General features: G+C 41.0%; 2 protein-coding genes across 2 annotated transcripts in view; both read left to right on the top strand.

Moving 5' to 3' along the window:
- LOC120375087 (interleukin-1 receptor type 1-like) overlaps positions 1-16,078 on the top strand; it is a 28,172-nt gene extending 12,094 nt beyond the window's left edge. The window contains exons 3-11 of the mRNA XM_039495747.1: positions 331-589; positions 936-1,122; positions 6,435-6,597; positions 7,032-7,097; positions 8,082-8,205; positions 11,106-11,254; positions 12,204-12,347; positions 14,154-14,321; positions 15,132-16,078. Of these exons, the coding sequence (XP_039351681.1) occupies positions 331-589; positions 936-1,122; positions 6,435-6,597; positions 7,032-7,097; positions 8,082-8,205; positions 11,106-11,254; positions 12,204-12,347; positions 14,154-14,321; positions 15,132-15,511 (1,640 nt within the window). The 3' untranslated portion in view covers positions 15,512-16,078. The remainder of the gene's footprint in view (positions 1-330; positions 590-935; positions 1,123-6,434; positions 6,598-7,031; positions 7,098-8,081; positions 8,206-11,105; positions 11,255-12,203; positions 12,348-14,153; positions 14,322-15,131) is intronic.
- Positions 16,079-22,978: 6,900 nt separating this feature from the next.
- IL1RL1 (interleukin 1 receptor like 1) overlaps positions 22,979-25,648 on the top strand; it is a 74,752-nt gene continuing 72,082 nt past the window's right edge. Inside the window, exon 1 of the mRNA XM_039520498.1 lies at positions 22,979-23,169. The gene's annotated coding sequence lies outside the window, so the exon portion shown is untranslated. The remainder of the gene's footprint in view (positions 23,170-25,648) is intronic.

Below are 25,648 nucleotides of genomic sequence, written 5' to 3'. Positions count from 1 at the left end.
AAAACAACGATTCACTAACATTCTGCATCTAAGATGAAAAACAAAAATGGCAGCCCTGCAGTAGGGATTTGCCCATATTTAAAGGTGCAGCATGCAGAACACAGAATATTTCATTTCAGTTGCCTAGCTACATCCACCACATCATTTGAGTTGATTATGTGGTATCTTCCAGTCTGAAGATGAATAACAGTAGTTCTCTCTCCTGTAACTCAATTAAGGATGAAAGTTGAAATTGTAGTAAACTTTGTCAACATAGTAAAGAAACAAACTCAAAATTTTCTTTTACAATTTTTAAGCTCTTCTCTTGTTTTTCATTTTGTCTTCCTTTAGAGGAATGTGAAGTCTATGATGTGAATGATGTGTTTCTTAAGCACAATTTTGTACATGAAGGACAGCCACTTGCTGTCAACTGTTCAGTAGATAAAATACTGAATTTTGAAAACACAGACTACAACTTGACTTGGTACAAAACTGGTAGCCAAACATCTGTGGCTAAAGACAAACATTCCAGAATTCACCAGCAAAATAACTTCATTTGGTTTCTCCCTGCAACTTTAGAAGATTCAGGATCCTATGAATGTGTTATAAGGTAAAGACTTTTTTAAAAAAAGTTATACTACTGCAGAAGTAAGCTGCAAAGTTGTGTGTAGGGTTTTTTGGTTTTGCTTTTTTTGCGTGGGATGGGTGTGATAATCAGTATATAGTTACATTTCTTCATAAGTACTGTGGTGGAGGGAATTAATACAATAGAGAGCATGTTCATAATATTTTTACTCTTTCAAGATGGCCAAATATAATGGTCAGTTTACTATAGAAACTACAGACTTCCAAACTCCTCCTCCTCTAAAAGAAGCTGCATATTCTGAAGTTGTGAGGCTATACACATGGATAATATGGTAAGTGGTTTAATTCAGCTATTTTATGTTCCATTGCAGGAATTTATCAAGCTGCAGAAAAATATATATGAACCTAAGAGTTTTCAAGAATATTTATGGTTTATGCTTTAATGAAAAATTTGCCATTGGGGAGGAGATACTAACATCGTCAAATGCTAAGGTTGTGTGTCCTCATTTGGATTACTTCAGAGATGAGGAGAATACTTTGCCCCTTCAGTGGTATAAGGTAAAAATAGTACTTCTTTGCTGTCATAACTCCTTGATATGTAAACTATAATCAGTGTTTTTTAATACCAGTCTCTGATGTTTATGAATGGCAATGGAAAAACTACAGCATTTTTTAAATGTGAGAAGAGCTTTTGCAAAATAAACTGAGAAAAGGTGACAATTGCCCTTTAGCTTTTGTTCTCTAAAGGTATGTACTAGTTAGAGACCCCCTAATTTTTGGTCTGTGCTTTGTATTTATGAATTATGGATCAGAACGTGAGCTCTAATTGGAGCCACCAAACCACATAGCCAGTAGGTGCCATATTCTTACTTGCTAGTGAAGTGTAACTGCCTTGTATATAATTTCCTTGTGAAAATAAATTTAGTAAACAATGTTCTCATCTTTCATAAAGAGAAGGTATCTGGTGTGGGGTTGCTATGCTCCCTCTTATGTTAAGGCTGCTTAACGCTTCCCATTATAAAATTATGTTACGCAGTCTAAATAGCAGTGGTTTCTGCAGCTCTTTCCCTCATCCAGATATTCTTTGGCCTAGCAAAAGTGTGCCGGGCTGAGAGCCAAGGGACCATGATGTTGGGGTAAAAGTTGGGAAACTTGAGTCACAAATCCACCCAATTTGGGCGTAATCAATTTTGGCCTTTATTTATACATAAAATTTCTGACAGAATTATTTCACTTATAGCATCTGGACATACATTTATGCCAGACAAATAATAACAGATGAGACGGAGTTGGCAAAGGGCTCAAGTTGCCACACTCTGGGGCACTGGAAGTCCTAGAATTCTTGATGGTCGTTGTTTTCTCGATCTCTTGGTCTGGTCATTCAGTCCTCTCCTTCAATTTCTGGTCTGGTGTTTCTCCAGTTTGGATCCTTGTTCAGTTAGGTTTTTTTATACATTTCTGCATTACAGATTACTTAATACTTATCCAATGGGCTGTTAACAAACCAACCCTTTGGGTTTTGAATGACCCATGCATTGTGCATGCTCAAATTCAAGTGCTCTGGTTTCGCAGTTTTGTTGTCATGTTTTTTTTGTAAAAAGAACAGGAGTACTTGTGGCACCTTAGAGACTAACACATTTATTTGAGCATAAACTTTCGTGGGCTACAGCCCACTTCATCGGATGCATAGAATGGAACATACAGTGAGGAGATATATATACATACAGAGAACATGAAAAAAACAAAAACATGTTGTTTTTGTGTCACCTTACCCTGGATCTTCTCTGTAAAAAAGGTTTCTTGTTACAGGATTGTGTTTTTACCCCCAGATGTCCAGTATAACATGTTACCTTTGTTTTGTTGGCAATAATATCATTTTAAGCAAATCATCAGTTCTGTATAAAGGAATTGCCAAAACCACGCTTATGCCAGCAAGGTCTTGACCTAAGAGTTACCTCATTTGTACTCATTCACTACCCATAATTACAAATCATTAAAAACGTAGCTATCAAAGCTCCTAATCTTACTGTTAATAATTCCCTATGTTATATTTCAGTGTTATAAGTGAGTATATGTTCTCCCCTTCTACCTTTTAATCTATTAGAAAGGGTGGGGGAGTTATGGAAAACATGATGATTCTTTAATGTCAGCATTTCTTATTTTCTTTAAAACATGGGTTTTTCATTCAAAGTCCAGTTTTCTTGGTGAATCATTAAAAAAAAACAACAACAACAACAAAAAAACACCTTAATGAAATTGTTTTCCCGTGCATGCATTTTGAGAGGAATTTCTGTTTTAGGACCTTAATATTTAGTTGCTTTTAACGGCTCTCCAACAATGAATTCTAGATACCGTTTTTCTACACTGGTGTTTGGTGCCTTTTACAAGCCTTATTAGTGAGCAAGGATTCATATCCCATTGAGAAGTTACACAAGATCAATTCTGAAAACGCAGGGAACAGATTTAAAATTTTTATTAAAGCTAATGTTAAAATTATTTAATACACAGCTTAAGGAAAGAGTGTCTGTACATCTGGATCTAGTGGTTAGATTATCTAAAAATACATAAAATGGAAATAAAAGTCATACAATACATATAGTACATAATCAGTGATAACCTGAATTTAGATTAATAAGTCTAAAGCTACAGTATAGATATTAGTATCCAAATATTTGGGTACATCACTCATAAAAAAGTTATACAGAAAGTTGGTTGTGGAAAGCAAATATAGTAATGAGTGAAGATTGTCCCTCAGTAATTGAGAAATTAGGATAGGTCGTCCCTTAGAAAATACAATCCATCAGGGAAGTATTTCAGTTACTTTCCTGACTTTGCTTCTCATCAGCACTCCAGCTCATCTCCCCTGGTATTGCCAATGTCCTGTGATGTGTTCTAGATAGATGTCTGACGGCATCCGACATCATGAGTTGCCGCATCAGCCAAGTGTAGCCTTGACCAATGCTGCATTCGCTAAATACTCGCTCATTACTGGGGTCCCATGCGCACAGAGCTCTGATCAGCGCATGAGTTTGAACTTTGTAGTCCCTAGCTCTCAAGGTGTTGGACAAAAAGATGTTTTTCTCCAGCTTCCGAGTTCAGGTGTCGTGGAAGGCCAGGGTCCTGTTTTCAAAGGAAACTGTGACATCCAGCATGATCAGCTTCTTCCATTCCTTGTTGATGATGATGATGTCCAGTCGCAATTGGCTGTCTGTTCCAGGGATGGCAGAGTTTACGGTCACCTTCCCCAGGGGTGGCAGGATGGCTCTGACTAGGCAATTCTGGATGGTGTTGTGTCACAGATGCCAGGCTCTGGAATGGGGCTTGCAGCTACACAGGATGTAGGGTAGTGTCTTGTTGGCATAGCCACACTTCCTGCATTGCTTGTCCCGATTCCTGTGGCAGATGGCTCAGTTCAGTGGGACGCAGTTGAGCCAGGCCCTGTGGATGAACCTCCAATCGGCAAATTGGGTGAAACTGCCCCCGGAGTGGTTGCTGGTGTCCCACTTGCATATCATCTCAAATTCCTTGCCCTGGTCTGGCTTCCATTTCAGGTTTTCCACGTACTGGCAGCGGATGGCATCCTTCAGGGTCCTCTCCAGCATGGTTCTAGCTCAGGGGTCGGCAACCTTTCAGAAGTGTTGTGCCGAGTCTTCATTTATTCACTCTAATTTAAGGTTTCGCGTGCCAGTAATACATTTTAATGTTTTTAGAAGGTCTCTTTCTATAAGTCTATAATATATAACTAAACACTTGTTGTATGTAAAATAAATAAAGTTTTTAAAATGTTTAAGAAGCTTCATTTAAAATTAAATTAAAATGGAGAGCCCCCTGGACTGGTGACCAGTTCCTGGGCAGTGTGAGTGCCACTGAAAATCAGCGTGCGTGCCACCTTTGGCACTTGTGCCATAGGTTGCCTACCCCTGTTCTAGCTCTTGGAGTGATGATAGTGTGATCTGTATTCTTCACCTGTGGCACCAGGACTGCAAGCTCCTGGCGTTCCTCGCACCACTTCCAGTGGCAGCTGATACGTTCTTCAGTCATTGTGTAGCATTGCAGGTACAAGTCCAGAATTAAGTAGTCTCCTCCTTCTCTTCCAAATTTGCCTTCCAGAAGCCACTCAAGCCACTCCAACATCTTGGTTGGAAGGGGTCCTGGCTATTCACTTCCTGATGATGTCATGCATAGCACTCTCCGTGAAGTTCCTCACCATGGTGTCAGGGCACGTCAGTAGGCAGAAGGTGTGAGAGATCACCACAACATTGCACAGATCACCCATTTGAGGGACTTTGGTGCCTCCCTGCCTGTGTGAGATGTACACCAGTTCATTGTTGGCCCTCTGGGGAAGAAATATCAACTTCTTCGCTAGCTGCCTGAAGGTGCTGTCTGCCTTGTTAAGAGGTACCTTCACCATGGCAGATCCCCTCAGGACAAATGAAATACGTGGGATCAGGAAGATGTTCAAGGCATTCATCTTCTGCCATGGTGCTAGTAAAGAGGAGTTGATCCTGGCTGCATCTCATAAGCAGGAACGGCGCCAGGGTTTCTGGTGCCCTAGGCAGAATTCGGGGGGCGGCATTTTGTGCGCTCCCCACGAGGCATGCGGGAGCTTCCGGTTCCACTCCCATCGCTCCGCCAAAGAAGGACCTTCCGCCGAAATGTCGCAGGTGACAGCAGCAGTCATTGAGCTGCTCAGTTGCCTGCTGCTGTTTTCCCGCGGCACGTCGGCAGAAGGTCCTTCTTCAGCGGCACGACGGGAGCAGAACTGGAAGCTCCCGTGCGCCCCATGGGGAGCGCACAAAATGCCACCCCCCGAATCCTGGGACCCTAGGCGATGGCCTAGGGTCGCCTAATGGAAGCGCCGGCCCTGCTCGTAAGATCTCCATGATGGTATCCTCAGGTGTCTGCTGGATGCAGAAACCCATGACTACATCTCTAATATGGCAGATTCAAATCTTTTCCTTTTTTCCACATTGCCTACTAGAAGGAATGTGCTAGATCTGTGTGCTTGGCTGTGCAACCTGTAAAATGGGCGCTACTTCTGCATATGTAGCCGACCATTCCCATATGCTACATGACTTCCTCCAGTGGCTGGTACTCAACCTGTTCCTGCTTCTTGCTGTTAGTCCTTTAGCTTAAGTGGTAGAGGTCTGTGTGGCAATCTTGAAGGTGCAGGGTTCAAGCTACCTTGATTATTTATGAAGGGGACTGTTACAGTTGTACATAATAGAAATTGTTTTTTCTTAACTAAACAGTTCTTGGTTATGACATAGTAAAAAAAATACATTAAAAGAGTGCTGGTAAAGTTGTCTAGCACTCAAAAAACAGGAAATGCCAGAAAGTCCTGTGAGCTAATCCTACCTCTGCCACTGTCTTACTGTCTGACTTTGGCAAGTTCCTTTGTCTTCCTTTGTCCATTTCCCAAACTGTTAAATCTGAATAATAATAGTTATCCACCTTCCTCGCAGGAATGTTGTGAGGATGGATTAATGTCTGTGCAATCCAAAGATCCATTTAAAAAAAAGTTAAGTACTCTGAAAAATCAGATACTAGGTATGTCAGGTTGGGTGCCTGATCATTGAGGTACCCTAAATTAGTGGACATTTCTGCAAATTCTGGCCTCTCATTGCTTTTATTTCCCCTCTGTAAAATGAGTTATTGTAAGTAAGGCTGTCTGTGGACAGACCTGGAGTTGGTTTGAATCACAACCTCAGAGCCTAGGGAAATGTTTGTGTTTTTCCAAGACAAACCAGGGAGACTGTCCCAGCTTTATGGTCCAGGAAAAGCTTAGGCTGCAGCATACAGGCAAGCCCTGGAAGGACATGATATTGTATTCTATTTGTGATTTAACAGAGCATTGTAATTGTGTTTAGGAGTGTGAGCTGCTTGAAGAGGAAAGGTTTGTCTCTTCCAATGATTACCTTGTGATTAAAAATGTGACTCTACATGACAAAGGAAACTACACGTGCAGAACATCATATACTTACAAGGGAAAACAATATAACATTTCACGAGACATTAGTCTAACTGTGACAGGTATATACCTTTTATTTTTTATGTCCTTGCACTTCAAAAATACTATCCAGATTCTCAGCTACAGCTAAAGAACAGAGCGTGTGTGTGTGTGTGTGTGTGTGTGTGTATGAGAGAGCAAGATGATGGTTTACACTTCACTTTCATATTCTTGTGGTTCTGCTGCCATTGTGTTCAGGATTGATCCCCTTGTGTCAAGATAGAGCAGCCCCAGAGCTTAAAGAGGAGAGAAGAGTAAATTAACCTAAAGCAGTAAACATAAACATCAAGGGTTTGGCTATTGCATTTTAATATTGATCACTATCTATTCAGAAGTCACTGTTTGCATGTTTGTCTTTAAGGCATTCTTTGGGAATGTCTTCACTGTGGTCGTGTAGCACTTACCATATGCTGCAGCTGCCATTGAATTTCTGAAATAAATTTGTTTTTTTGTTTAGTGAGTCCACGGAACACTCCACCAGAAATATTTTACCCAAGAAACAATTCCATTGAAGTAGAACTTGGTAAGCAAGTTTCCTTAGATCAAAGTAATAATGTGTATCCTAAACAGAATTTAGACTCAAGAGGATTTCCAAGTGTTGTTTGCTTAGTCATATCCTCCTTTACAGCAAAAGTGCCCCCTATGCAACAAAAAAGACTAAGGGTGTGTCTATACAACAATTGGGATGATGCTTTCCTGCATGGGTAGACAGATGCACAAGCTTTGATCAAGCTAGCATGCTAAAAATAGCAGTGTGGCCACAGTGGCATGGACTAGCTTCCCAAGTTTAATTCTACCCAACCCCCTGTGAACATACTCTGGTGGCTAGCCAAGCTGCTACAGCCACGCTGCTGTTTTTAGTAGGCTGTCTCGAGCAGCGGTAGTGCATGTCTGTCTACCTGCACTGGGAATCACCCTCTCAGCTACTGTGTAGACAAACCTTTAGTGGCCAGGAACTCCATGAGATTCAGCTCAGAGGGTCTCTCATATATTAACTTTCTGAGGGAGAAGAAGGTGGGACAGACAAGAGGGCATTTTTTTGAGAGGCAGAGGAAGTTGTATGATGCGACATTGCTTTCCCCAGCCACCTTCTTCACTGCAGCACAGCTCCTTCTGTGCTCTTTAGAAGTGGCTGCTCCGGAACGCCTATAAATGTGGAACAGATCCTGTGAGGAAACCCCTGTGAAACTTTTGGGTGGTTGGTGCCACAGAGAATGGCTATTCTCTCCTGAATTCAGCTCCTTCTGGCCCAGCCAGTCCCCTTCCTAACCTGCAGATCCCTGAACTTGTACATTTGGGTCAGAGGGGTTTCTGTGAAATGGAGCAGGAAGGCATGGAGAGTGTAGTATGGAGCTGCTGTTGTTGCTTTGCCCATCCTCTGCCCCCTTCATGCCTGCAGCTGACTTCCAGTGGATTTTGCATTCTTATACATATTAGTGTAGAGAATTGTATGGCCTTAACTACAATATAGTTAATTAAATTGCCACTTTGTAACACTGTCTTGTAGGCTCACGTGTCATAGTGGACTGCAATGTAACAGGCGCTGAAGTGTTTCAGGTGTACTGGACAGTCAACAACACATACATTGATCTATATTATAAGAGTAGAATTTTTGAAGAGGAAGATTATGAGTAAGTATGCTTCCAGATCAGAATGTATTGGATTATCAGCTAAAATTTTATATAATTTCTCAGTTTTGTTTGAGCCAGCTATGAAAAATTTACTGTTACACAAATAAACACACTTTTGTGATCTAATTATAGGCGGGGCTGGTAGCACTGCCTTTGACTAAGGTTCCCAACACTTTCGGTTAGAAGACCTTGTTTTCAGTTGCTTATTACTTTGCCACACTTTATTTGTTTGTGCTGAAATTTTACATGCTGGGTTCTGCCTCAAGCTGATTTTTTTTTCCTTTTAATTCCAGTCAAAATGGTTCTGGCATTTCTGAGAATGAGGTTGGGGCAAAATGATTTTTTTTACCCTGTGTTACAAAATTCTGGCAACCTTTTATTTGAAATGATCTAGGGCCCATATGCTTTGGAGCAGGGGCTTTAAATTTGGCTGGGGGTAGCCTCTGTGTCAGGGTTGAACATTTTGCCATCCCCAGGAAAATCTGCCTAAATTTGGCTAAATTATGAGCCTTAGAAACTTCTTAGATTTTACAGGTAAATTCCCTGAAGATTCCATCCACATGCTTCAGATGAGGGCTCAGCAGGACTTTCCCTGCACTTGCGCAGCTCTGGGATGCTGCTCGGTCTGGGTCTGGGCACCCCACCCACCCACCGTACCTCATTGGGCCCAGGCAGTTTGAGAGAGGAAGCTGCCTGATTCAAATGCAGCAGGGACTACAGCCAGACATGTAGGGGTGTAGACAGGGACAAGGAACATTTGGGAGGCAGAAACTGTGACTGGCAGCTGGCAGGGAGAGGCTGAGGGAAGGAGGGACTTGGAGTGGGCCAGGAGGCTAGGATTGGGAGCTGGAGAGGTAAATCGGGAAGAATGGGAAGCCAGTAGGTGGGGGTAGGACTGAGATTGTATGAAGAGCTAAGGGAAGAGTGGGACTTTCTGAGCAAGGATACTGAGAACCAGTGGGGTGAGGAGAGGAGGTGGCAAGGAGGGGAAACAGATCTGATGATGCGTCTGGGTACAGGAGCAGAATTGGGACTGGCTGGGAAAAGAGACTAGGACAAAATCAATATCTTTTTGCAAAAAAAATCTGCAAAATGAGGCTTCCACCACCCCTCATCTCCCGGGGGCTTTGTGAAGATAAATGAATGAATGTTTATGAAGCACTCAGATGCTGTAATGAAGAAAATCCAAAGAAAATCCCACAAGGAAATTACTAATTCTACCTTCAGAGTGTGGTCTGAATAGCATGCGGTAAATCAGGTCTAGGGTTACACATTGAACAACAAGGAGAAAATAAAATATTGACTAGTTGCTCATTAAGTGAGCACCATCCATTTTATGCAATGGGTGATGCATGGTCCTATGGAAACAGAGTAAGTGATCATGTAACTAAAGACTGTATCATAATGCAGCCATGGAGGGGGCCCAGATTAAGGTTGTCCAGTCATAATTCTGGCATTTCCTAACTTCTGACCTTGTAACCTCAATAATATTCTTTTAGTTTAGGGGTTTTATTGTATGTAATAGATAATTAATCCATATATCACTGATGTATAAGGTCTATAACCTTCATTTATGAATATATTTAAATAATTAGTTGACATTTGAAATGGTAAATAGACTATTTTCAGTGATAAACAGTAATTGGATAAGCAGATAGGTTCTTTAATGTGAGACACGTAATATAAAATTAACAAGATAAATGATATCCCTCCATTCTCCCAGTACTAAAAAGTTACAGTTTCTAATGCAACATTTACCCCACCACACTTTACTAAGCCAATGTGTGATAAGGTTAGCACCACAGGGGCCTTGGAAAATACCATGGGGAAGAATTTGTGTTGGGCCTCTTAAAAGTGCAGCACAAACCTCACAGCCCAGGGAAGGGAGGGCTAAGCCCTCCTAATTCCATGCTACTCCTGGGCCTGAAATGTCAGCTGTGCCTGAACTGTCTGTGGGTGATGGTATTCCCAGAATTGTATTAGAGTGATGGTCCCACCTCCTCTAGCTCCAGCCAGGGGCGGCTCTAGCAATCCCGCCACCCCAAGCAGGGCAGCACGCCGCGGGGCGCGCTCTGGCGGTCGCCGGTTCCGCGGCTCGCGGGACCTCCTGCAGACGTGCCTGCGGAGGTTCCGCGGCTCCGGTGGAGCATCCGCAGGCACGTCTGCGGGAGGTCCACCCCGAGCCGCGGGACCAGCGGATCCTCCGCAGTCATGCCTGCAGCAGGTCCACCTGTCCCGCGGCTCCGGTGCACCTCCTGCAGGCATGACTGCGGAAGGTTCGCCGGAGCCGCCTGCCGCCCTGCCAGCAAAAGGCCGCCCCAAGCGCGCGCTTGGCGCGCTGGGGTCTGGAGCCGGCCCTGGCTCCAGCCCCACCCCTGGCCCATTTCCTACACCAGGGCTTGTGGTGGGATGGAAGAAGGACCTTGTGTGGCAGCCTGTAGGTTCCTTATGTATACTTATGCTGGGGGGCATTCTCCCCCAGCCATTTCTGTGGCCTCTACAGCTGCATCCACAGAGTTGAAAGACATTAAAAGCTCTAATACAATCCTTTCCCTACACGCACGTTTTTGCAAGCTGAAATGTGCCCATAAGTTTAATGTATAAAGCAAATATTTTATACGAGTAGCCTACAGAAACTGTGTATGCTTTTGAGGAAACAGTGCACCAACTGTGTTTATGTAAGGATGTCCCCTGATGTCCATCCTGCTTGTCAGAGATAGACAAAGTGTCATGAGGATCCCCTTATGGATTCCAGGCATCTGTCAGTTCTGAAAAGAATCTGATATATGGTCATAGTGTTGAAGATCAGTGACTATTGTCCTGTTGTGATTGCTAGCGAAGAAACCACTTCAGTAAGGATTGAGTTGTTTTTATTACTGTGTTTGCTACTTTTTGGATAGAGGAGAAACTTTCTATGATGGACGCCGTCTTGCTACGGTGAGGCTCAACATTTCCAAAGTGAATAGCGAGGATTATGAACATCACTTCGTCTGCCATGCTTTGAATTCCTTTGGTCAAGTTGCAACATATATAGCATTAAAACACAGAGGTAAAGCATTATTGGATACATTTGACTTGACTTTCCCAGGAAGAGTTGGATACTGTGTTCAGATACCACAATTATACGAGTTATATACATATCTAGATAGATAAACTGCTTTTCCTTTTGATTAACTTTAAGATGTGTGAGTTTGGGGGGGGGAAGAACAGGAATCAGAGGGGAAGGTGGTGTGTGTGTGTGTACGTACATGCGCACAGAAATTGGAGGTGAGCATATGAAGATTTAGGAGATTAATAAAAAGGATGAAAGTACACACTGTGAAGGGAAATTTTAAAAGTTTGGAGGGATTTCTACACTAGAGTAAATTACGAGAAGCTTTCAAGGAATAGAAATGAATGAGCAAGGTTCAAAACTACTGTGCTGTATGTTGAATGATCAAAAGTTGAGGCACTCAGAAATTTGAGCTTAAATGACTTGCTTATGGCCACACACTGAGTTAGTGACGATGCTTGGAATAGAAATTGAGTCTCCTGACTCACTCACCGTCTTATACACTAACCATCAGAAATCCTCAACCTGGACTACACACAACAATCAATCATAGTGGGTCAAATTTAGGGGTTACTTCTGAAAATTTGTGTATTAATTTCTTTGTGCCAAGGTTTCTTCATCTATAAACTACTGCTAACACTATTTAACCCAGAGAGCTTTTTATGGGGATTTATTTATGCTTATAAGAGCATTCACATCCTCCAGTAGCAAGTGTTATGAAAACATAAAATGTTAATTGTTTTCCTGTGTATTAGATGCTCTACTTGTTGATTTGCCCAACTAATAATCGATATGTCTGTTCTATAGTAATACATATGTACAGTCTATTTTTATAAAAAAAATATGAGAATATAGAAATGTAGCTTTTGAATATTACTACAGTTGTTTGAAAGTTCGAAGTTAGACAAATTCCGCAGTTTCTTCTTTTTTTCTTTTACTGATGCAGTTGCAGATTTTCACAAATCACTGACTGGAGGATTCATTGCATTGCTGCTTTTAGCAGTTGTTACTTTATTAATCTTCAAGCTTTTCAAGATTGACATTGTGCTTTGGTATCGTAGTTCTTGCCATGCTTTTGTAAAGAAAGAAGGTATGTAGAGCAGCCAGTTTGTTACCTTTTTATATTGATTTTTGTAACTTGCAGAAGAATATTTAGGAAGGTCTTTTGATGATGGGGAAGAAATGACCCCCAGAGTAGAACTTGTTTAGAATTTTCTAAAGAAATTGGAGAGTGTTTGAAATGAGTGAGTAAAATGCATAACATACTAAGATGATAAACAATTGGAAGTATATGTGGCAATGATGGTTAGGTGGTACAACCCAGAAATCCATGCATTCCCCAGATCTGTGGATTGCTGTCTGCTTTGATAAAAAATGCACCTTGTTTTGCCATAAGCTTTATAGCTTACCTGTTGGTGACCAGTAGATGTCACCAGCGCAACGTACTGCCATTTAGCAGCAATGGTACCGCCTAAGGTTAAAAATAATTTAAAAAAAAAAAGCTTTGTATAGGAGAGGCAATGCCTGGAATGTTTCTATTGAAAATCAGACTCTCAGACTTTTCTCAAGATGAGAACATTGTCTACAAGTTCCTCTTTTTATCCATCCCCTTTTCCGTCCCCTTCCTTTTAAAAGCTGAAAGCTATGAGAGGCAGGTGCAAGAGGGGGAAAAAGTGCCACCACAGCCCCATTCCTTGATTACCATGTATTTTATTACTTCTATGCACTGTGGGGATGTGTGCAAAGGTTTGAGAAGGGGGAGCAGCTGCTACGTGATATATTATTCTTTGTACTACAGAAGCACCTAGGAACCCCTGACACTGACCAGGATTCTGTTGTGCTGGGTACTGTACAAGCGCAGTACAAAAAGAGGGCATTTGCCCCACACAGCTTACATTTAGAGCCAGGAAACATTTTTTGGAGGAATGGGTTATTCCTGTTTTGGTCAATTAGAAACTATTTGTGAATTTGATACAAATTTGCCAAATACTTTGGGCCCAAAATAACAATAGTAATAATTTGGGGCTAAAGTCACAAAATGAGTATAGGAGGAAGAGGTGATAATGCTGCTGCTGCTGCTCCCCCTATAGCAATGGGGAGGTAGGGATGTTGCTCTTATAACCTTAAACCCCATGGTTAGGGCACTCACTCAGGATGTGCGAGACCCAGGTTTGAATCCCCACACCGGAATAGGGTTTTTGAACCCTGCTCTCCCCCCTTCTTCTACTAGCATTAGCTTCCTGTCCTGCTCAGGGAGAGGATTAATGTTTAGTAGGGCTGGTTGAAATGATTTCACTGGAAAGGAATTTTGACGAAAAATGAATTTTGTCAAAAATTTAAATTTTCATAGGAAAATTTCGTGTGACAAAATTTTCCAGTTTTTCAATGAAAAACCAAATTTTGGGTTTTGGTAAAAACTTTTTTTTTACTCAACATAGTTTTTGAAAAGCATTTGAATATTTTTGTTTTGTTTATGAAAAAAATATAATTTTTTTTGGTGGGAAATTTCTACCAAATCTAAACCCCCAAAATGTTCTCAAATTTTCTGCTGACAAATATGTGGCATTTCCCACCTGTTCAGCCAATGTCAGGCAGGAGGAGGGCTGGAAAACATTCTGGAGGAGGTAGGTATGTTTGTGGATGTCTACCTAGGACCAGTGGGGCTGGGACTTCTTTCCCTGCAGATCGTAGGGTGCTGTGCCCAATCCACATGGTGGCAAACCCCTCATCCATGAGGAGACAATGAATTAGATCTATGGCTGGTCATCCATCCTTCATTTTAGAGCATTTCATCCCCTTTCCTGGTTGTTTGCCAAAGGATTTTAAATACTAAACAATTAAAAATTGTAATAAAGGTAGGGTTTTTTTAAAGGAGTCTCTTGCTCTTTCTTTATAGCTTCAGATGGGAAGATCTATGATGCATACGTCATGTATCCAAAACCCAATGGGGTGAGATGTGTCTACACCCTGAACAACTTTGTTCTGAGGATACTACCCGAGGTCTTAGAGAGACAGTGTGGATATAATCTTTTTATACTTGGAAGGGATGATTTACTAGGGGAAGGTATGTTAAAAATAGCAAAATTAATATTACCCTTGCTGTGTTTCCTTTTGACATGTTGTTCTAAGATTTGTTGTGTATGCTGGTGATGAAAAAAACAATGTGAGACTGACTAATTTTGTAAACTTAGTTTAGCTGCATTGACTATACCATTGCTAATTTTTAAGGATGAGGGACTCGGAGCAACTATTCCTTATGAATTCCTCTTCTGAGACAGAAATACAAGATGGCCATTATTTAATTGAAAAAAACCCTCAAGTGAGAATAACAAGGACACCAATCATTATTGATTAATAATAATAAGAATAATTAATCTAGTTTTTATGTAGCGCTTTTCATCAGTAGAGTTCAAAGAGCTTTGCAAAGCAGGCAAGAATCCCCCATTTTACAGATGGGGAAACTGAGGCACAGAGTGGTGAAGTGACTTGCCTAAGGTCAACTAGCAGGCCAATGGTCAAATGAAGTAGAATCCAGGTTTCCTGAGTCCCAGTCCAGTGCTCTATCCACCAGGGAACACTGCCTCCCACCGTGCCATTAGTGGGTTTTGTGGTGTGGACGTCTGTTCAATGAGATCTAGACTACAAACTCATTTCACACAGGTCACTGGACAACTCTCAGGTAGAAACCACTTTTGATTGTTGCTGAAGTGAGCTGGATTGGATCTAACAATCTGATTTTGAAAGGTTCTATACTCTGCTAATCTTCTGAGCGAGCCACTGCCCCATAAGTATGTACTTGTAAAATAATGAGAGAAGTTTTGCATAAGTTGAAACTTTTCTATGCCTACTTTGATCATTCTTGCATTACTTACAGCTGTGGTCAATGTTATCGATGAAACCATCAAACAAAGCAGAAGACTGATGATAATTTTAGAATCAGAAGCATTGAGTTACAATGTGTTAGAAGATACCTTTGAACAACAACTGGCTGTGTACAATGCTCTTATCCGGGATGAAATAAAAATTATTCTGATTGAACTAGATAACATACAGGACAACACGAACATGTCAGAATCCATTAAATACATTAAACAAAAGCACGGGGCCATCCGGTGGAAAGAGGACTTAACAGAGAAATCTCACTCAGCAAATACAAAGTTCTGGAAAAATGTGAGATACCGAATGCCACTCAGACAAACGGTGTCTTCTTTGGATCCAAAAACTTTCCACTATTTTGCAGCAACAGAAAGATGATGATGTTGTATTTTAATGGCACAGACCAGCTCACTTTAAAATATTTACTATGGACAATTTATCTTCAGAAGCTTCTAGTGTGTATTACCAACTGGTCATCTCAGTCACTTAGATGCTTTCAAGATTAAAAAAAACCCTCTACAACATAATTTTGTTGTTGATTAAAAAATTCAGTTGCCACTATGCCATTGTGCAGATATTGGGAGGTATCTGAATCATTGTCTCAGTATCCCAGATATTTAAAGCTGACATGTAGCAAATGCAGTGGCACATAATTTTTGCAATTTCTTTAAAGAAAACTTATTGCAGGGAAGTTTTTTGTTTTTTTAAATTGAGGTTAAATAACGAATACATTTAAATTAACATTCATTATGCCTAGATTTTTATACTGTGGTTTTGTCGTTGATATTTTTTTTTCTGAAAATAATTTGATCTGATCTGATCAAGGTACATCCAAACTCAAGTCATACCTTTTTCCTCATTTCACATGCCTCCCTTTTATTTTCGTCTCTTTTCTTTTTGCTCTTTAAAGACATTTTGTTTTTCTAAAGCTCCTTTCATCTGAGATTCTTGAAATGGTTTGAACTTTTTAATTATTATTTAAAAGCATTAATTACCTTATTTATTCATATTGCAATCATATCTCTGAGCCCTAATCATGGATCAAGGCCCCATTGTGTTAGGTGTTGTATAAAGCTACAGTGAGTTAGGTAACCATTATTTATCCAAGCAAGTGAATCAGTAAGCCTGTGACATACTAGGAAATAGAATCCAGGTGTCCTGCTTCCTTGTCCTGTGCTGTAGTCCTAAGAAATCCATCCCCCACCCTCCCATTTTAGTTCTTCATAAAGGAGGAGAGAGATGGTGATGAGCAGACTATACTGTGTTGAGCATACTTAGTTGTGGGTGAAAACCTTCTGCACACAGAACTCAGTTTTATTTCTACCCTTAATATTTTCATAAAATCCTTTAAGATATATAAAGTACATCAAGCTTATTTCTGAATGCTTTCTCTCCAGCACAGTAGTGTTCACAGGTTTTATCATGGATCTTTAGACAGCATGGAGGCACAACTCTGACCTTTTCTGAGAGTTTAGAGACAACCCACCTGCTGAAGAGCCTGCCATTTTAGTTTTTGTCTCCATAGCTTCTGGCAGGGTGGACAGGCCTCCGTGATGGAGTGCTTTAAGGGATTGTTGAATCCAAAACAAAGACTAAATGATATACTTCTGGTACAGCAGGCATTTAATTTGGCTGGAGCTTGTGTTGAATTTTTTTTGAATAGCTTCTGGGGCTGTGTTACCTTATTCTGGGCTTCCCTTTCTCCCTGAGGCACTGCAGCAGGCCATGTTCATGCTTGACCCTGGCAAGGCAGCAAAAGAAGCTTAAAGGGAAACCTGCTCCTTTTGTAACTTTTCCAAGGTATAACACATGGGATAGTGAGTTCTTCTGGTTTTGTGGGCCTAGAGCACAGAATCAGCTTCTCTTTTTATGGTGTGGTTTTTATTTTGTAAATAGTAAATTAAAAAGCAAAGGTGACTGTCATATTGCGTGACCTGTGTGGCAGACCTCTCAAATACAGCAAAAGGCCTATAATAATATTGTTGTGACTGAGGTGTGCCACATAGGTAGGTGTCGTGTGCAGTTGAAAAGCCAGGCTATGACATGCCTTTCACTTCACGCAGAGTCAGGTCCAGATGTGTAGGTGATGACAATGCTAACACATAGCAGTGGAAAGAGAGGGGATATGAACGAGTGAAGCTATAATTTCTTGGTCATATAGAAGTTTCAATGCTGTTGGGGCTCTGTGCAGCTCTAGCTGGCTCTTATTTCTCACATAATACAAACCTTTGTACTTTGAAGTCTGTATAGATCATGTCCACTGAAGAACGAATAAGGAAGCTCATTCAGTTCTGCACAAACGTTGCACTTGGTAGACAGAAAAAATGTCTTTACAAAATTTATACTTCCTTGCTCATTCTGTTCTTCCCACTTCCTGTTTGTTTTTCTGAGTAAAAATGTAACTTCCTCTTTACCACAATAAGCGGCATTATGTAAGCTCTGTGGTCCACTGATCAGCAACATGTCTCTTCCCTGCTTTAAAAAGGCAATCTGGATATATATATATATATTATATATATATAATGGATATATTATATATATATAATGACAACACATTTCAGCTGTAGAGCTAGATGCTGAATGGCCTAAATAAACAGAATAAATAGTATGTCAGCTCATTTATGTTATAGTAGCAAAAATAAAGGTTTTAATTAGGAACATACACTTAAAGGAGCCATACACTTCTGCTTCGCTGCCTTTTTGAGATGATCCAAAATAGCAAGTCTCATCACCGTAATACCTGAATGTCTTTCAGTAATGCATTAAGCAATATAACTAACGCCTGTCACATGTTGTTTGTTCTGTGCAGTGGAATTGTTTTTGTTTCATGTTTTTTCAATGTGTACACTGCTATGATATATATTTGTTAGAGAAGCCAAGGTCAAAGGTATGCACCTTGCACTCAGAGCATAAGGCAGTGAGGTTTATGATGGTCCATTGTTCCTGGGGGAAATGATTTCACATGCTTGGACCAGCCTCTGAGAAAGTTCTGTTTCCTGTACAGATGAGCTTTAACCTTGTTGTAGAGAGTTCCATTGTGCCTGAGGAATGAAATTTTCAACCACTGTCTTCATTCTGGAGCTTTAGGAGATCTTTTAGATGCCATGGAGTGCTTTGAAGATAAGGACCAAGACCTTGAACTTGATTCAGAATCTGTGGGAAATCAGTGTAGAGAGCAGAGGACAGGTTTGATGTGCTCATGGTAGCCTGCCTGCTGAGCAGATGCCAATCCCTTTCCTCCCACTCCCTCTGAGATGATACAAACACCTTGTGTAACAAATGGGAATATGTGAGTTAATCAATTATAAGGTTTTAGTCCTTGGATATATGCTCTCAAGGGGATCCATATACTCCCTTGAAGTCTGGCTGTTATTCAAGCAACAGTTTTTCATAATGAATCAAAGCACTGTTCAGTGCTATCAGTATCTCTTACTCATTAAATCAGTCAACTGCACATCCTTAAAAGTTCAATGGCATTTCTATGGTTAGAGGACATTATTTAAACTTTTTTTCATAGCTTGTCATGTTCAGTCTTGCCCACCAGGTCTGGAGAGCTCAAAAGACTCCTCCTTCCCTTGGTCTCTGAAAAACAAAGTGGTCCCCTGACTGTTTCTTACAAGAAACTTGAAGTTGGCTCATGAGTGATCGTTTTGCTTCTTTAGGCCTGAATCTTCTTGTGTTAAGAATGATGGTTGTGAGGGACATCCTTTGTCATCAGGCTTCAGGTAATTTCGTGAATTGGGTCAGCAATGGCCAAGGAGGGCTTGGTGCAGCTGCGGGAGGGTTGGAGGTGTTAAACTACCCTTTGCACTCTCTTGATCCCGATGCCACTCTATGGTAGGCCAGTCCTCAGATTGCTTTAACTTGTGCCTTTCTTTGACTAATCAGGCAGTGCCCTCCCTGGTGAATACATGTGTTAGAAAGCTGCATAATCTCCCCAGTGCCTCAATTGACTGTGAGCTTTCTTTCTCCTAGGCTGTCCCATGCAAATGCAGGCCTGGATAGGCTTGTCAGGTGGTTTATTACTGTTCTCCTAGATGCTGGTTAATTTGAATAGTAAACGGATAACTTTTAGGCTGGCAATTTCTTTACATGAGTTTAGCACCCTGTAAAATTCAGATATTGATTTTTGCCCACTTTTTTTATCACGCCAAAAATTTATAGAGTTGGTCACAAAGGGTGAAGCAAATTTGTTTTTGAAATCTTGAAAAAATTTAAGCAGCTCTATAGTTGATGGGGGGAGGGATAGCTCAGTGGCTTGAGCATTGGCTTGCTAAACCTAGGGTTGTGAGTTCAATCCTTGAGGAGGCCACTTAGGGATCTGGGGCAAAAATTGGTCCTGCTAGTGAAGGCAGGGGGCTGGACTCAATGACCTTTCAAGGTCCCTTCCAGTTCTAGGAGATTGGTATATCTCCAATTATTACCTATTACCTTTTAAAATGAGGGGAAATAGGTTGAAATGCTACTAACTTTTTTCAAATCTTGCATTTTCATCCATGTCACAATTCAAAATATTTCAACCAGTTCTAAGAGTTTTATTTCTACATTGATTTGTACTGCCTTTTTTGCTGTGGAATTCTTGTGATATTTTTAATTTTTGGTGGCTTTTCTCCTTCTGGAAGTGGCTTCAGAAATAGGATGAAATTCTTGAGTCAAGCTTAGTATGTAGGGTTGGCAAATTTCAATTTTTTAAAAATAATTTCAATGGATATCAGTGGTTACTTTTAAGCATTTTTATCAATTTAAATGTTCATAGTTGTGGGAAATTATCATAGAATCTCAGGAGATCTACTTCAACCCCCTGCTTAAAACACAACAAATCCTCAGACTTTTTTTTTAACCCTAATTCCCTAAATGCTTCCATCAGGGATTGAGCTCACAGCCCTGAGTTTAGTAGGCCAATGCTCAAACCACTGAGCTATCCCTCTCTCCTCCATCAGATGATCATTTAATGACAATAGATGTTAAGACTCAAAAAGTTAAAACTTTAAAACAAATTGTCACCATTACATGTCAAAACATACAAGAGACTATTCTTAAACTCTAATAAGCTCTGAAGCAGCATTTTTCTTGCTTTGCCTTTTTGTAAATTTTGATTATTATCAGTCAAAATATTTTTTGTTGGGATGTGTGTGTGTGTGTATGGCAAAATCAAGGTTTATTGACATTTATTGATTAAAATAGAATCCTTCCAAGCCTATTAACATGTTCCTACAAAACTTCTCCACTTCTAAAATTTGAGAATAATTTCCAGAGAGACGTTAAATCAAAGATGAACTGTTCCTACTGAACTGGTAAATCAGCCAAATTCAGGATGAGATACATCCTGTATATATATATATTTGATTAATATAAAAGAGAAACTGCAGGTTTTAAACCCTTTCTAAAGTCTTTACATGTAGAAATAAGTGTGGGGTGGGGAGGTTAAGTTATGGTTAAATCTCAGCCAATCATGTGAGGGTAGAATGACAAGAGGGAAAGTAGTTTACTCTTCTTGTTGGGGGAGCTGATTTTGAAGCTGAATTCATTCTTTTTTTTTTTTTCTCTTGGGAATTTTGGTAACAGTCTTAACTCATATTTCTGGCATCTTGTTTCCTGGCATTACGTTACTCTGGTTTTGCTTGAAAACCACAGAAAGATTATCTTTGCACAGTACAGTGAAAGCAAAACATACCAAAAACGACATCAGAGATTCAATTAGCTAATCTACACATCTGTCTTTAATTTAGCTAGCTAGAGCATAGTTTCTGGAAGTATGCTAGGGTCTGAAGAAAAAACAAAACTTAGCCTATGCAGACGGCAACATTAATTAGTCTTTGTTAATCATAAAACTGATGGCAACTTTCACTTAGTATTGTATTTATGCCTACAATGAAAACACATGGGATTGTTTGAAGGTAAGTTAACTAGATGAAAGGGCTTTTTGTTCTTCACAGGATAATCAACATTTGGAATTCTCTGCCTTAGAAGTGGAATCCAGATCACTAGAATTCAGTGGGAAAAATGGACAATTACCTGGACATCCATAACATCTCAGGGTCTAAATGGAATAAGCTTCCTAACTGTGGAATTTTGTGTACATACAGAGGATTAAACTGATCACTGAATTTGGGATGATGGGAAGGGAATTATCTCAAAGGCATATTAGCAGGAATGTTGCTTGTTAATTTTACATATCTTTGGTTACAAGGGTTAATCCCACCTACTCATTTTCTATGGTTGCTGGGAAGTGGGCACTGGTTGACTTCAGACCTTCCCTCTGTTTCTATTACACGTAGCACATAAGCATTTTTTCTGATGTATGTAAGAAAATTATCTACTAGGTAATTCAAGTTGGGCATCCAAAGTTATTGGGACACTTCTAGGAATTCAGGCCTTGGGCACCAGAACTATATAGAACTCATATTAACTGTCCCTGCTTTTGTTTTGTCCTTGTGCACTTGGTGAGGAGTGTGGGAAGAATATACCTTTTATTGGCTTTGTCCATTTATCCTGCATTCCAGGCTTTCTCCTTTCTTACCATCTTGTTTGTTCTGAGATTTGTTTGACTGGATATTTTTAACATCACTTCAGTTCTCTAAATTGTGTTCTCCATCCTGGTGCCTGAATGTAGTTGGCTCTGGTTAGGGGATTTTTCATTCATACTTTCTCCCCCACCCCCATTCTCCTTCCCCCACACTCTGGCCTAGTGTTAACTAACATTCTGTCAATAACTATGGTGTGGCCTGTTGCCTGAACATATTTTGGAAGATAACGCTGCATTTTTAATTTAGGGATGTTATTGATTTGATTGCGTTAATTCACCCAGGCCTAAAGGGTACATATAAGGCACAGCCCAGCACTAGGGGTGGTATGGACCGAGCTGTGCTGCCCCAGCGGGAGCTCCTCAGTGCTTTACTCCATCACAAGGGGCAGCACATTTCCCCTTACTCGGCGGGCCCTGCAGAAAGAGGTTGAGGATCTGATTCCACCTACCTCCCACCCTTTCAGTGTAACGTAGGTCCCAGTGCACAGGTACTGTAATTCTGACAGGGCTCTGGGCAGGGTACACAAAAGAGGAGACACATTGTACAGTCCCCATTCCTGCACACCAGGGTAAGTGCCTGTCAGATTTTGTCCCACAGGTACCACATTAGATACATATTATACACAGAGTGATAAATCAACACAATGCCAGTAACACCCCCGCCTCCCGCCCTGGCTTTTCCCCTTCTTTCCACACTCTTTATTCAGCTGCTGCCAACATATACATTGATATGCATGTATGCCATCTCCAGAGACAGTATTCATTGCTGAGGTATTGATGGAAGTGTAGGGACAAACTGAAAACTGATCGCTAAAACGAAGCTAAGTAGTAATACCATCAAACAATGACAAAGTGACTATTTAATAGTGTCCCCAACTCCGTCTAGAAATGGATCCCTGTAGCGAGGGGGTCACTCGCTCCTGCCCAGCAGAGGGCTGTGGCTGTGGCATGCAGCTCCCAGGGGAAGTAAGCACAGCTGGGAGCCACGCCCCAAACCACAGCCGGCCCTTATAAAAAGGCTTTGAGCCAGGTGCACAGACACACTTTCTCTGCTTGTAGAGGGAGATGGACCTGGCTGCTAGGGAGTTGAGACGGTACCTGCATGGAGCAGGGCTGGGGGAAGGCCAAGGGAGCTGGGGAGCTCTGGCCTGGAAAACCCCAGGCTGCGGCCTAGTCTAAGGCCAATTGGGTACTGGGGTTGTAAAGGGCAGCCCATGGGTAGGCAGAGGCAGCAGGTCCAAACCCTCCTTGCCTGTGAAGACTGGCTGAGACACTGCAGTCTGCCCCAATGAGTGGGGGCTAGATGGTGACTGGCAGTAGCCAAATATTGAGGTGAGGTGGGGATAGTGGACGAGGGACCCCCTGGGTGGAGAGACCTAGAGAAACAGTGGGGGTACTGCCAGGGGACAGCACCCAATGAAAGGGGCACTGGAGTCCAGGAGGGACACAGAGGCCAGCGGTAGTGCAACACCAGCTGACGAGGATTTTAAAAATCTATAGACTACAACAAGTGAGTATGAAATGATGCACATGGTTCTTTTCAGTGTGCTTCTTGAAGCACAAGGGTGTGTCTCTTGCAGGAATCCAATATCAAGTGATTGGGCTTGGAGAAAAAAATGTTTTGTTTTGTTTTTTGTTTTTTTTTAATTCTTAATATAATTACTAGATCTCTTCCCATTTGATGAGACTATGTAAAAATCATGTAATTTCATTTTGTCTATAAAAGAGTTAACTGGAAAAATACATTCCTGCAGGTTTGGGAAAGAACCTTTCCCAAAAATGTGAAATTTCCCCATAAATTATGTGAGTAGCTAGAGCCTTCTCTGGGTGGATAGGAAGGCCAGAAAAAAGCAGCAGAAAGAAAAGGGATCCATGCGTTCCTTTAAAAAAAAAAATCAAAGAGGCAGCAAACTTCCACCCTGACTGGATCCAGAAACAAATAATGAAAAAAAAAAGCCAAATAGTTGTCTTGATGCTGAGCATCAGACTAGGGAAGAATGTGTATGCCATATGTCCCCCCTGTCATCTGTGTACTTTCTGTTATGGGTCATAACATCTGGTTCTGCTAGATTTTTGGCTCTGATCCCCATGTTTCCAAAGTAGATATGACTTCATTTTTCTTAGAGACTAAAGAGAATAAATCATAGGTCAATTCATGAAAATAACAAGATGAAGATTTTCTAAAAGACAGGCTCCTAAGTCTATATTTTAGTGAGTGGCTTGTTTTTTAGGAGTGCTGAGCATCCAACAGTTCCCACTGAAGTAAAAGTTTGGGTGTTCAGTGCTTTTGATAATTCAAGGGCTTAAATATCGATTTTTAGAAGCTTAACTTTGGAGGATTTTTTCTTTGAAATATGTCAAAAATGACAAAGATGGGGGAAAAAATTGCACAACCCCCCAAATCTGTGGAAGATAGTGACAAACAAAAAACTATATTTTTAGAACCAATACACCTCTACCCTGATATAATGCGACCCGATATAACATGAATTTGGATATAACGCAGTAAAGCAGTGCTCGGAGGAGGCTGTGCAATCTGGCGGATCAAAGCAAGTTTGATATAATATGGTTTCACCTATAACGCGGTAAGATTTTTTTGGCTCCTGATATCGGAGTAGAGGTGTACCATTGAAAATGAAAAACAGCAAATTATTTGGGTGGTACAATGCCACCATCTAGTGATGATTTTAACTATGTAGCAGATGAACTATGGCTCTTAAAAAATTTAGAAGTGATAGTCTCTGTTTAATTCTGGTTAAAACCAGGTTCCATTACCAGTAATGCAAACCCCAAACGTTCAAAAACCATGAGTCAGACATATATGTGAATAAAACACGAGATTTTAAAAAACAATCTCATTCTGGCCAAATCTTTTGAGCTTTGGCTGCTCACCTCCAATGTGTGTATGAGTATTAGTATTGCCTAGAAAATCACCGCGACAAAGCTCATTGCTGCAGTCTCCCCAACCAAACTACTCCTATTGATTCTAAATGGTAAATCAGCCCACAAAACAAAGTGCAGAATGAAACAAGTCAAGCATGAACTTTGGTCACTCCTTAGGCCTGGTCTACACTAGGGGGGCGGGGGGCCGAACTAAGGTACGCAACTTCAGCTATGCGAATAGCGTAGCTGAAGTCGAACTACCTTAGTTTGAACTACTTACCCGTCCTCATGGCGCGGGATTGAAGTCCGCGGCTCCCCTGTTGACTCCGCCACCGCCGTTTGCGGTGGTGGAGTTCCGGAGTCGATGGGAACGCGTTCGGAGTTCGATATATTGCGTCTAGATGAGACGCGATATATCGAACTCCGAGAAGTCGATTGCTACCTGTCGATCCGGTGGGTAGTATGGACGTACCCTTAGAGACAGCAAAGTCCAAAATGAGTAACTCAACTTTGATGAACTGACAATAGCCATGAAAACCCTGAAATGTGGGAAAACAACTGGGCTCAATGGTATAGCTAATAAATTATTACTACATTTTGGGACAAGAGCACAGAGATGGCTGCTTGACTTCTTCAATTCTTGTATGGACACAATGCAGATATCCAGGCTGTGGAGACATCCCAAAGTGCTTACACTACTCAAATCACATAAAGACCTACCTCGGCAAAGAGTTACTACCCAATATCTTTACCCTAATCAAACTATAAGCTCTAAGAGCAGATGATAATGGATAGAATAGCACCAATAGTGGAAGGGCAGCTGACTGATGACCAACCTGGTTTCTACTCAGGACATTCATGTTGTGGCAAAATTGCAAACCTAACTCAATATGTCAATATTGTGAATGGTATGATGGGATAGCCTAATTTGGGCAATTAATTGATCTTTGATTATTAGCGGGTAAATATGCCCAATGGCCTGTGATGGGGTGGAATCTGAGTTACTACAGAGATTTCTTTCCCGGGTATCTGGCTGGTGAGTCTTGCCCACATGCTCAGGGTTTCGCTGATCACCATATTTGGGGTCAGGAAGGAATTTTCCTCCA

This window comes from Mauremys reevesii, linkage group 1 (assembly GCF_016161935.1).
Source record: "Mauremys reevesii isolate NIE-2019 linkage group 1, ASM1616193v1, whole genome shotgun sequence".
In the NCBI taxonomy this organism is placed as follows: domain Eukaryota; kingdom Metazoa; phylum Chordata; order Testudines; family Geoemydidae; genus Mauremys; species Mauremys reevesii.
The sequence above is the reverse complement of the archived record's forward strand: the minus strand, read 5'-3'. Positions and strand labels throughout refer to the sequence as shown.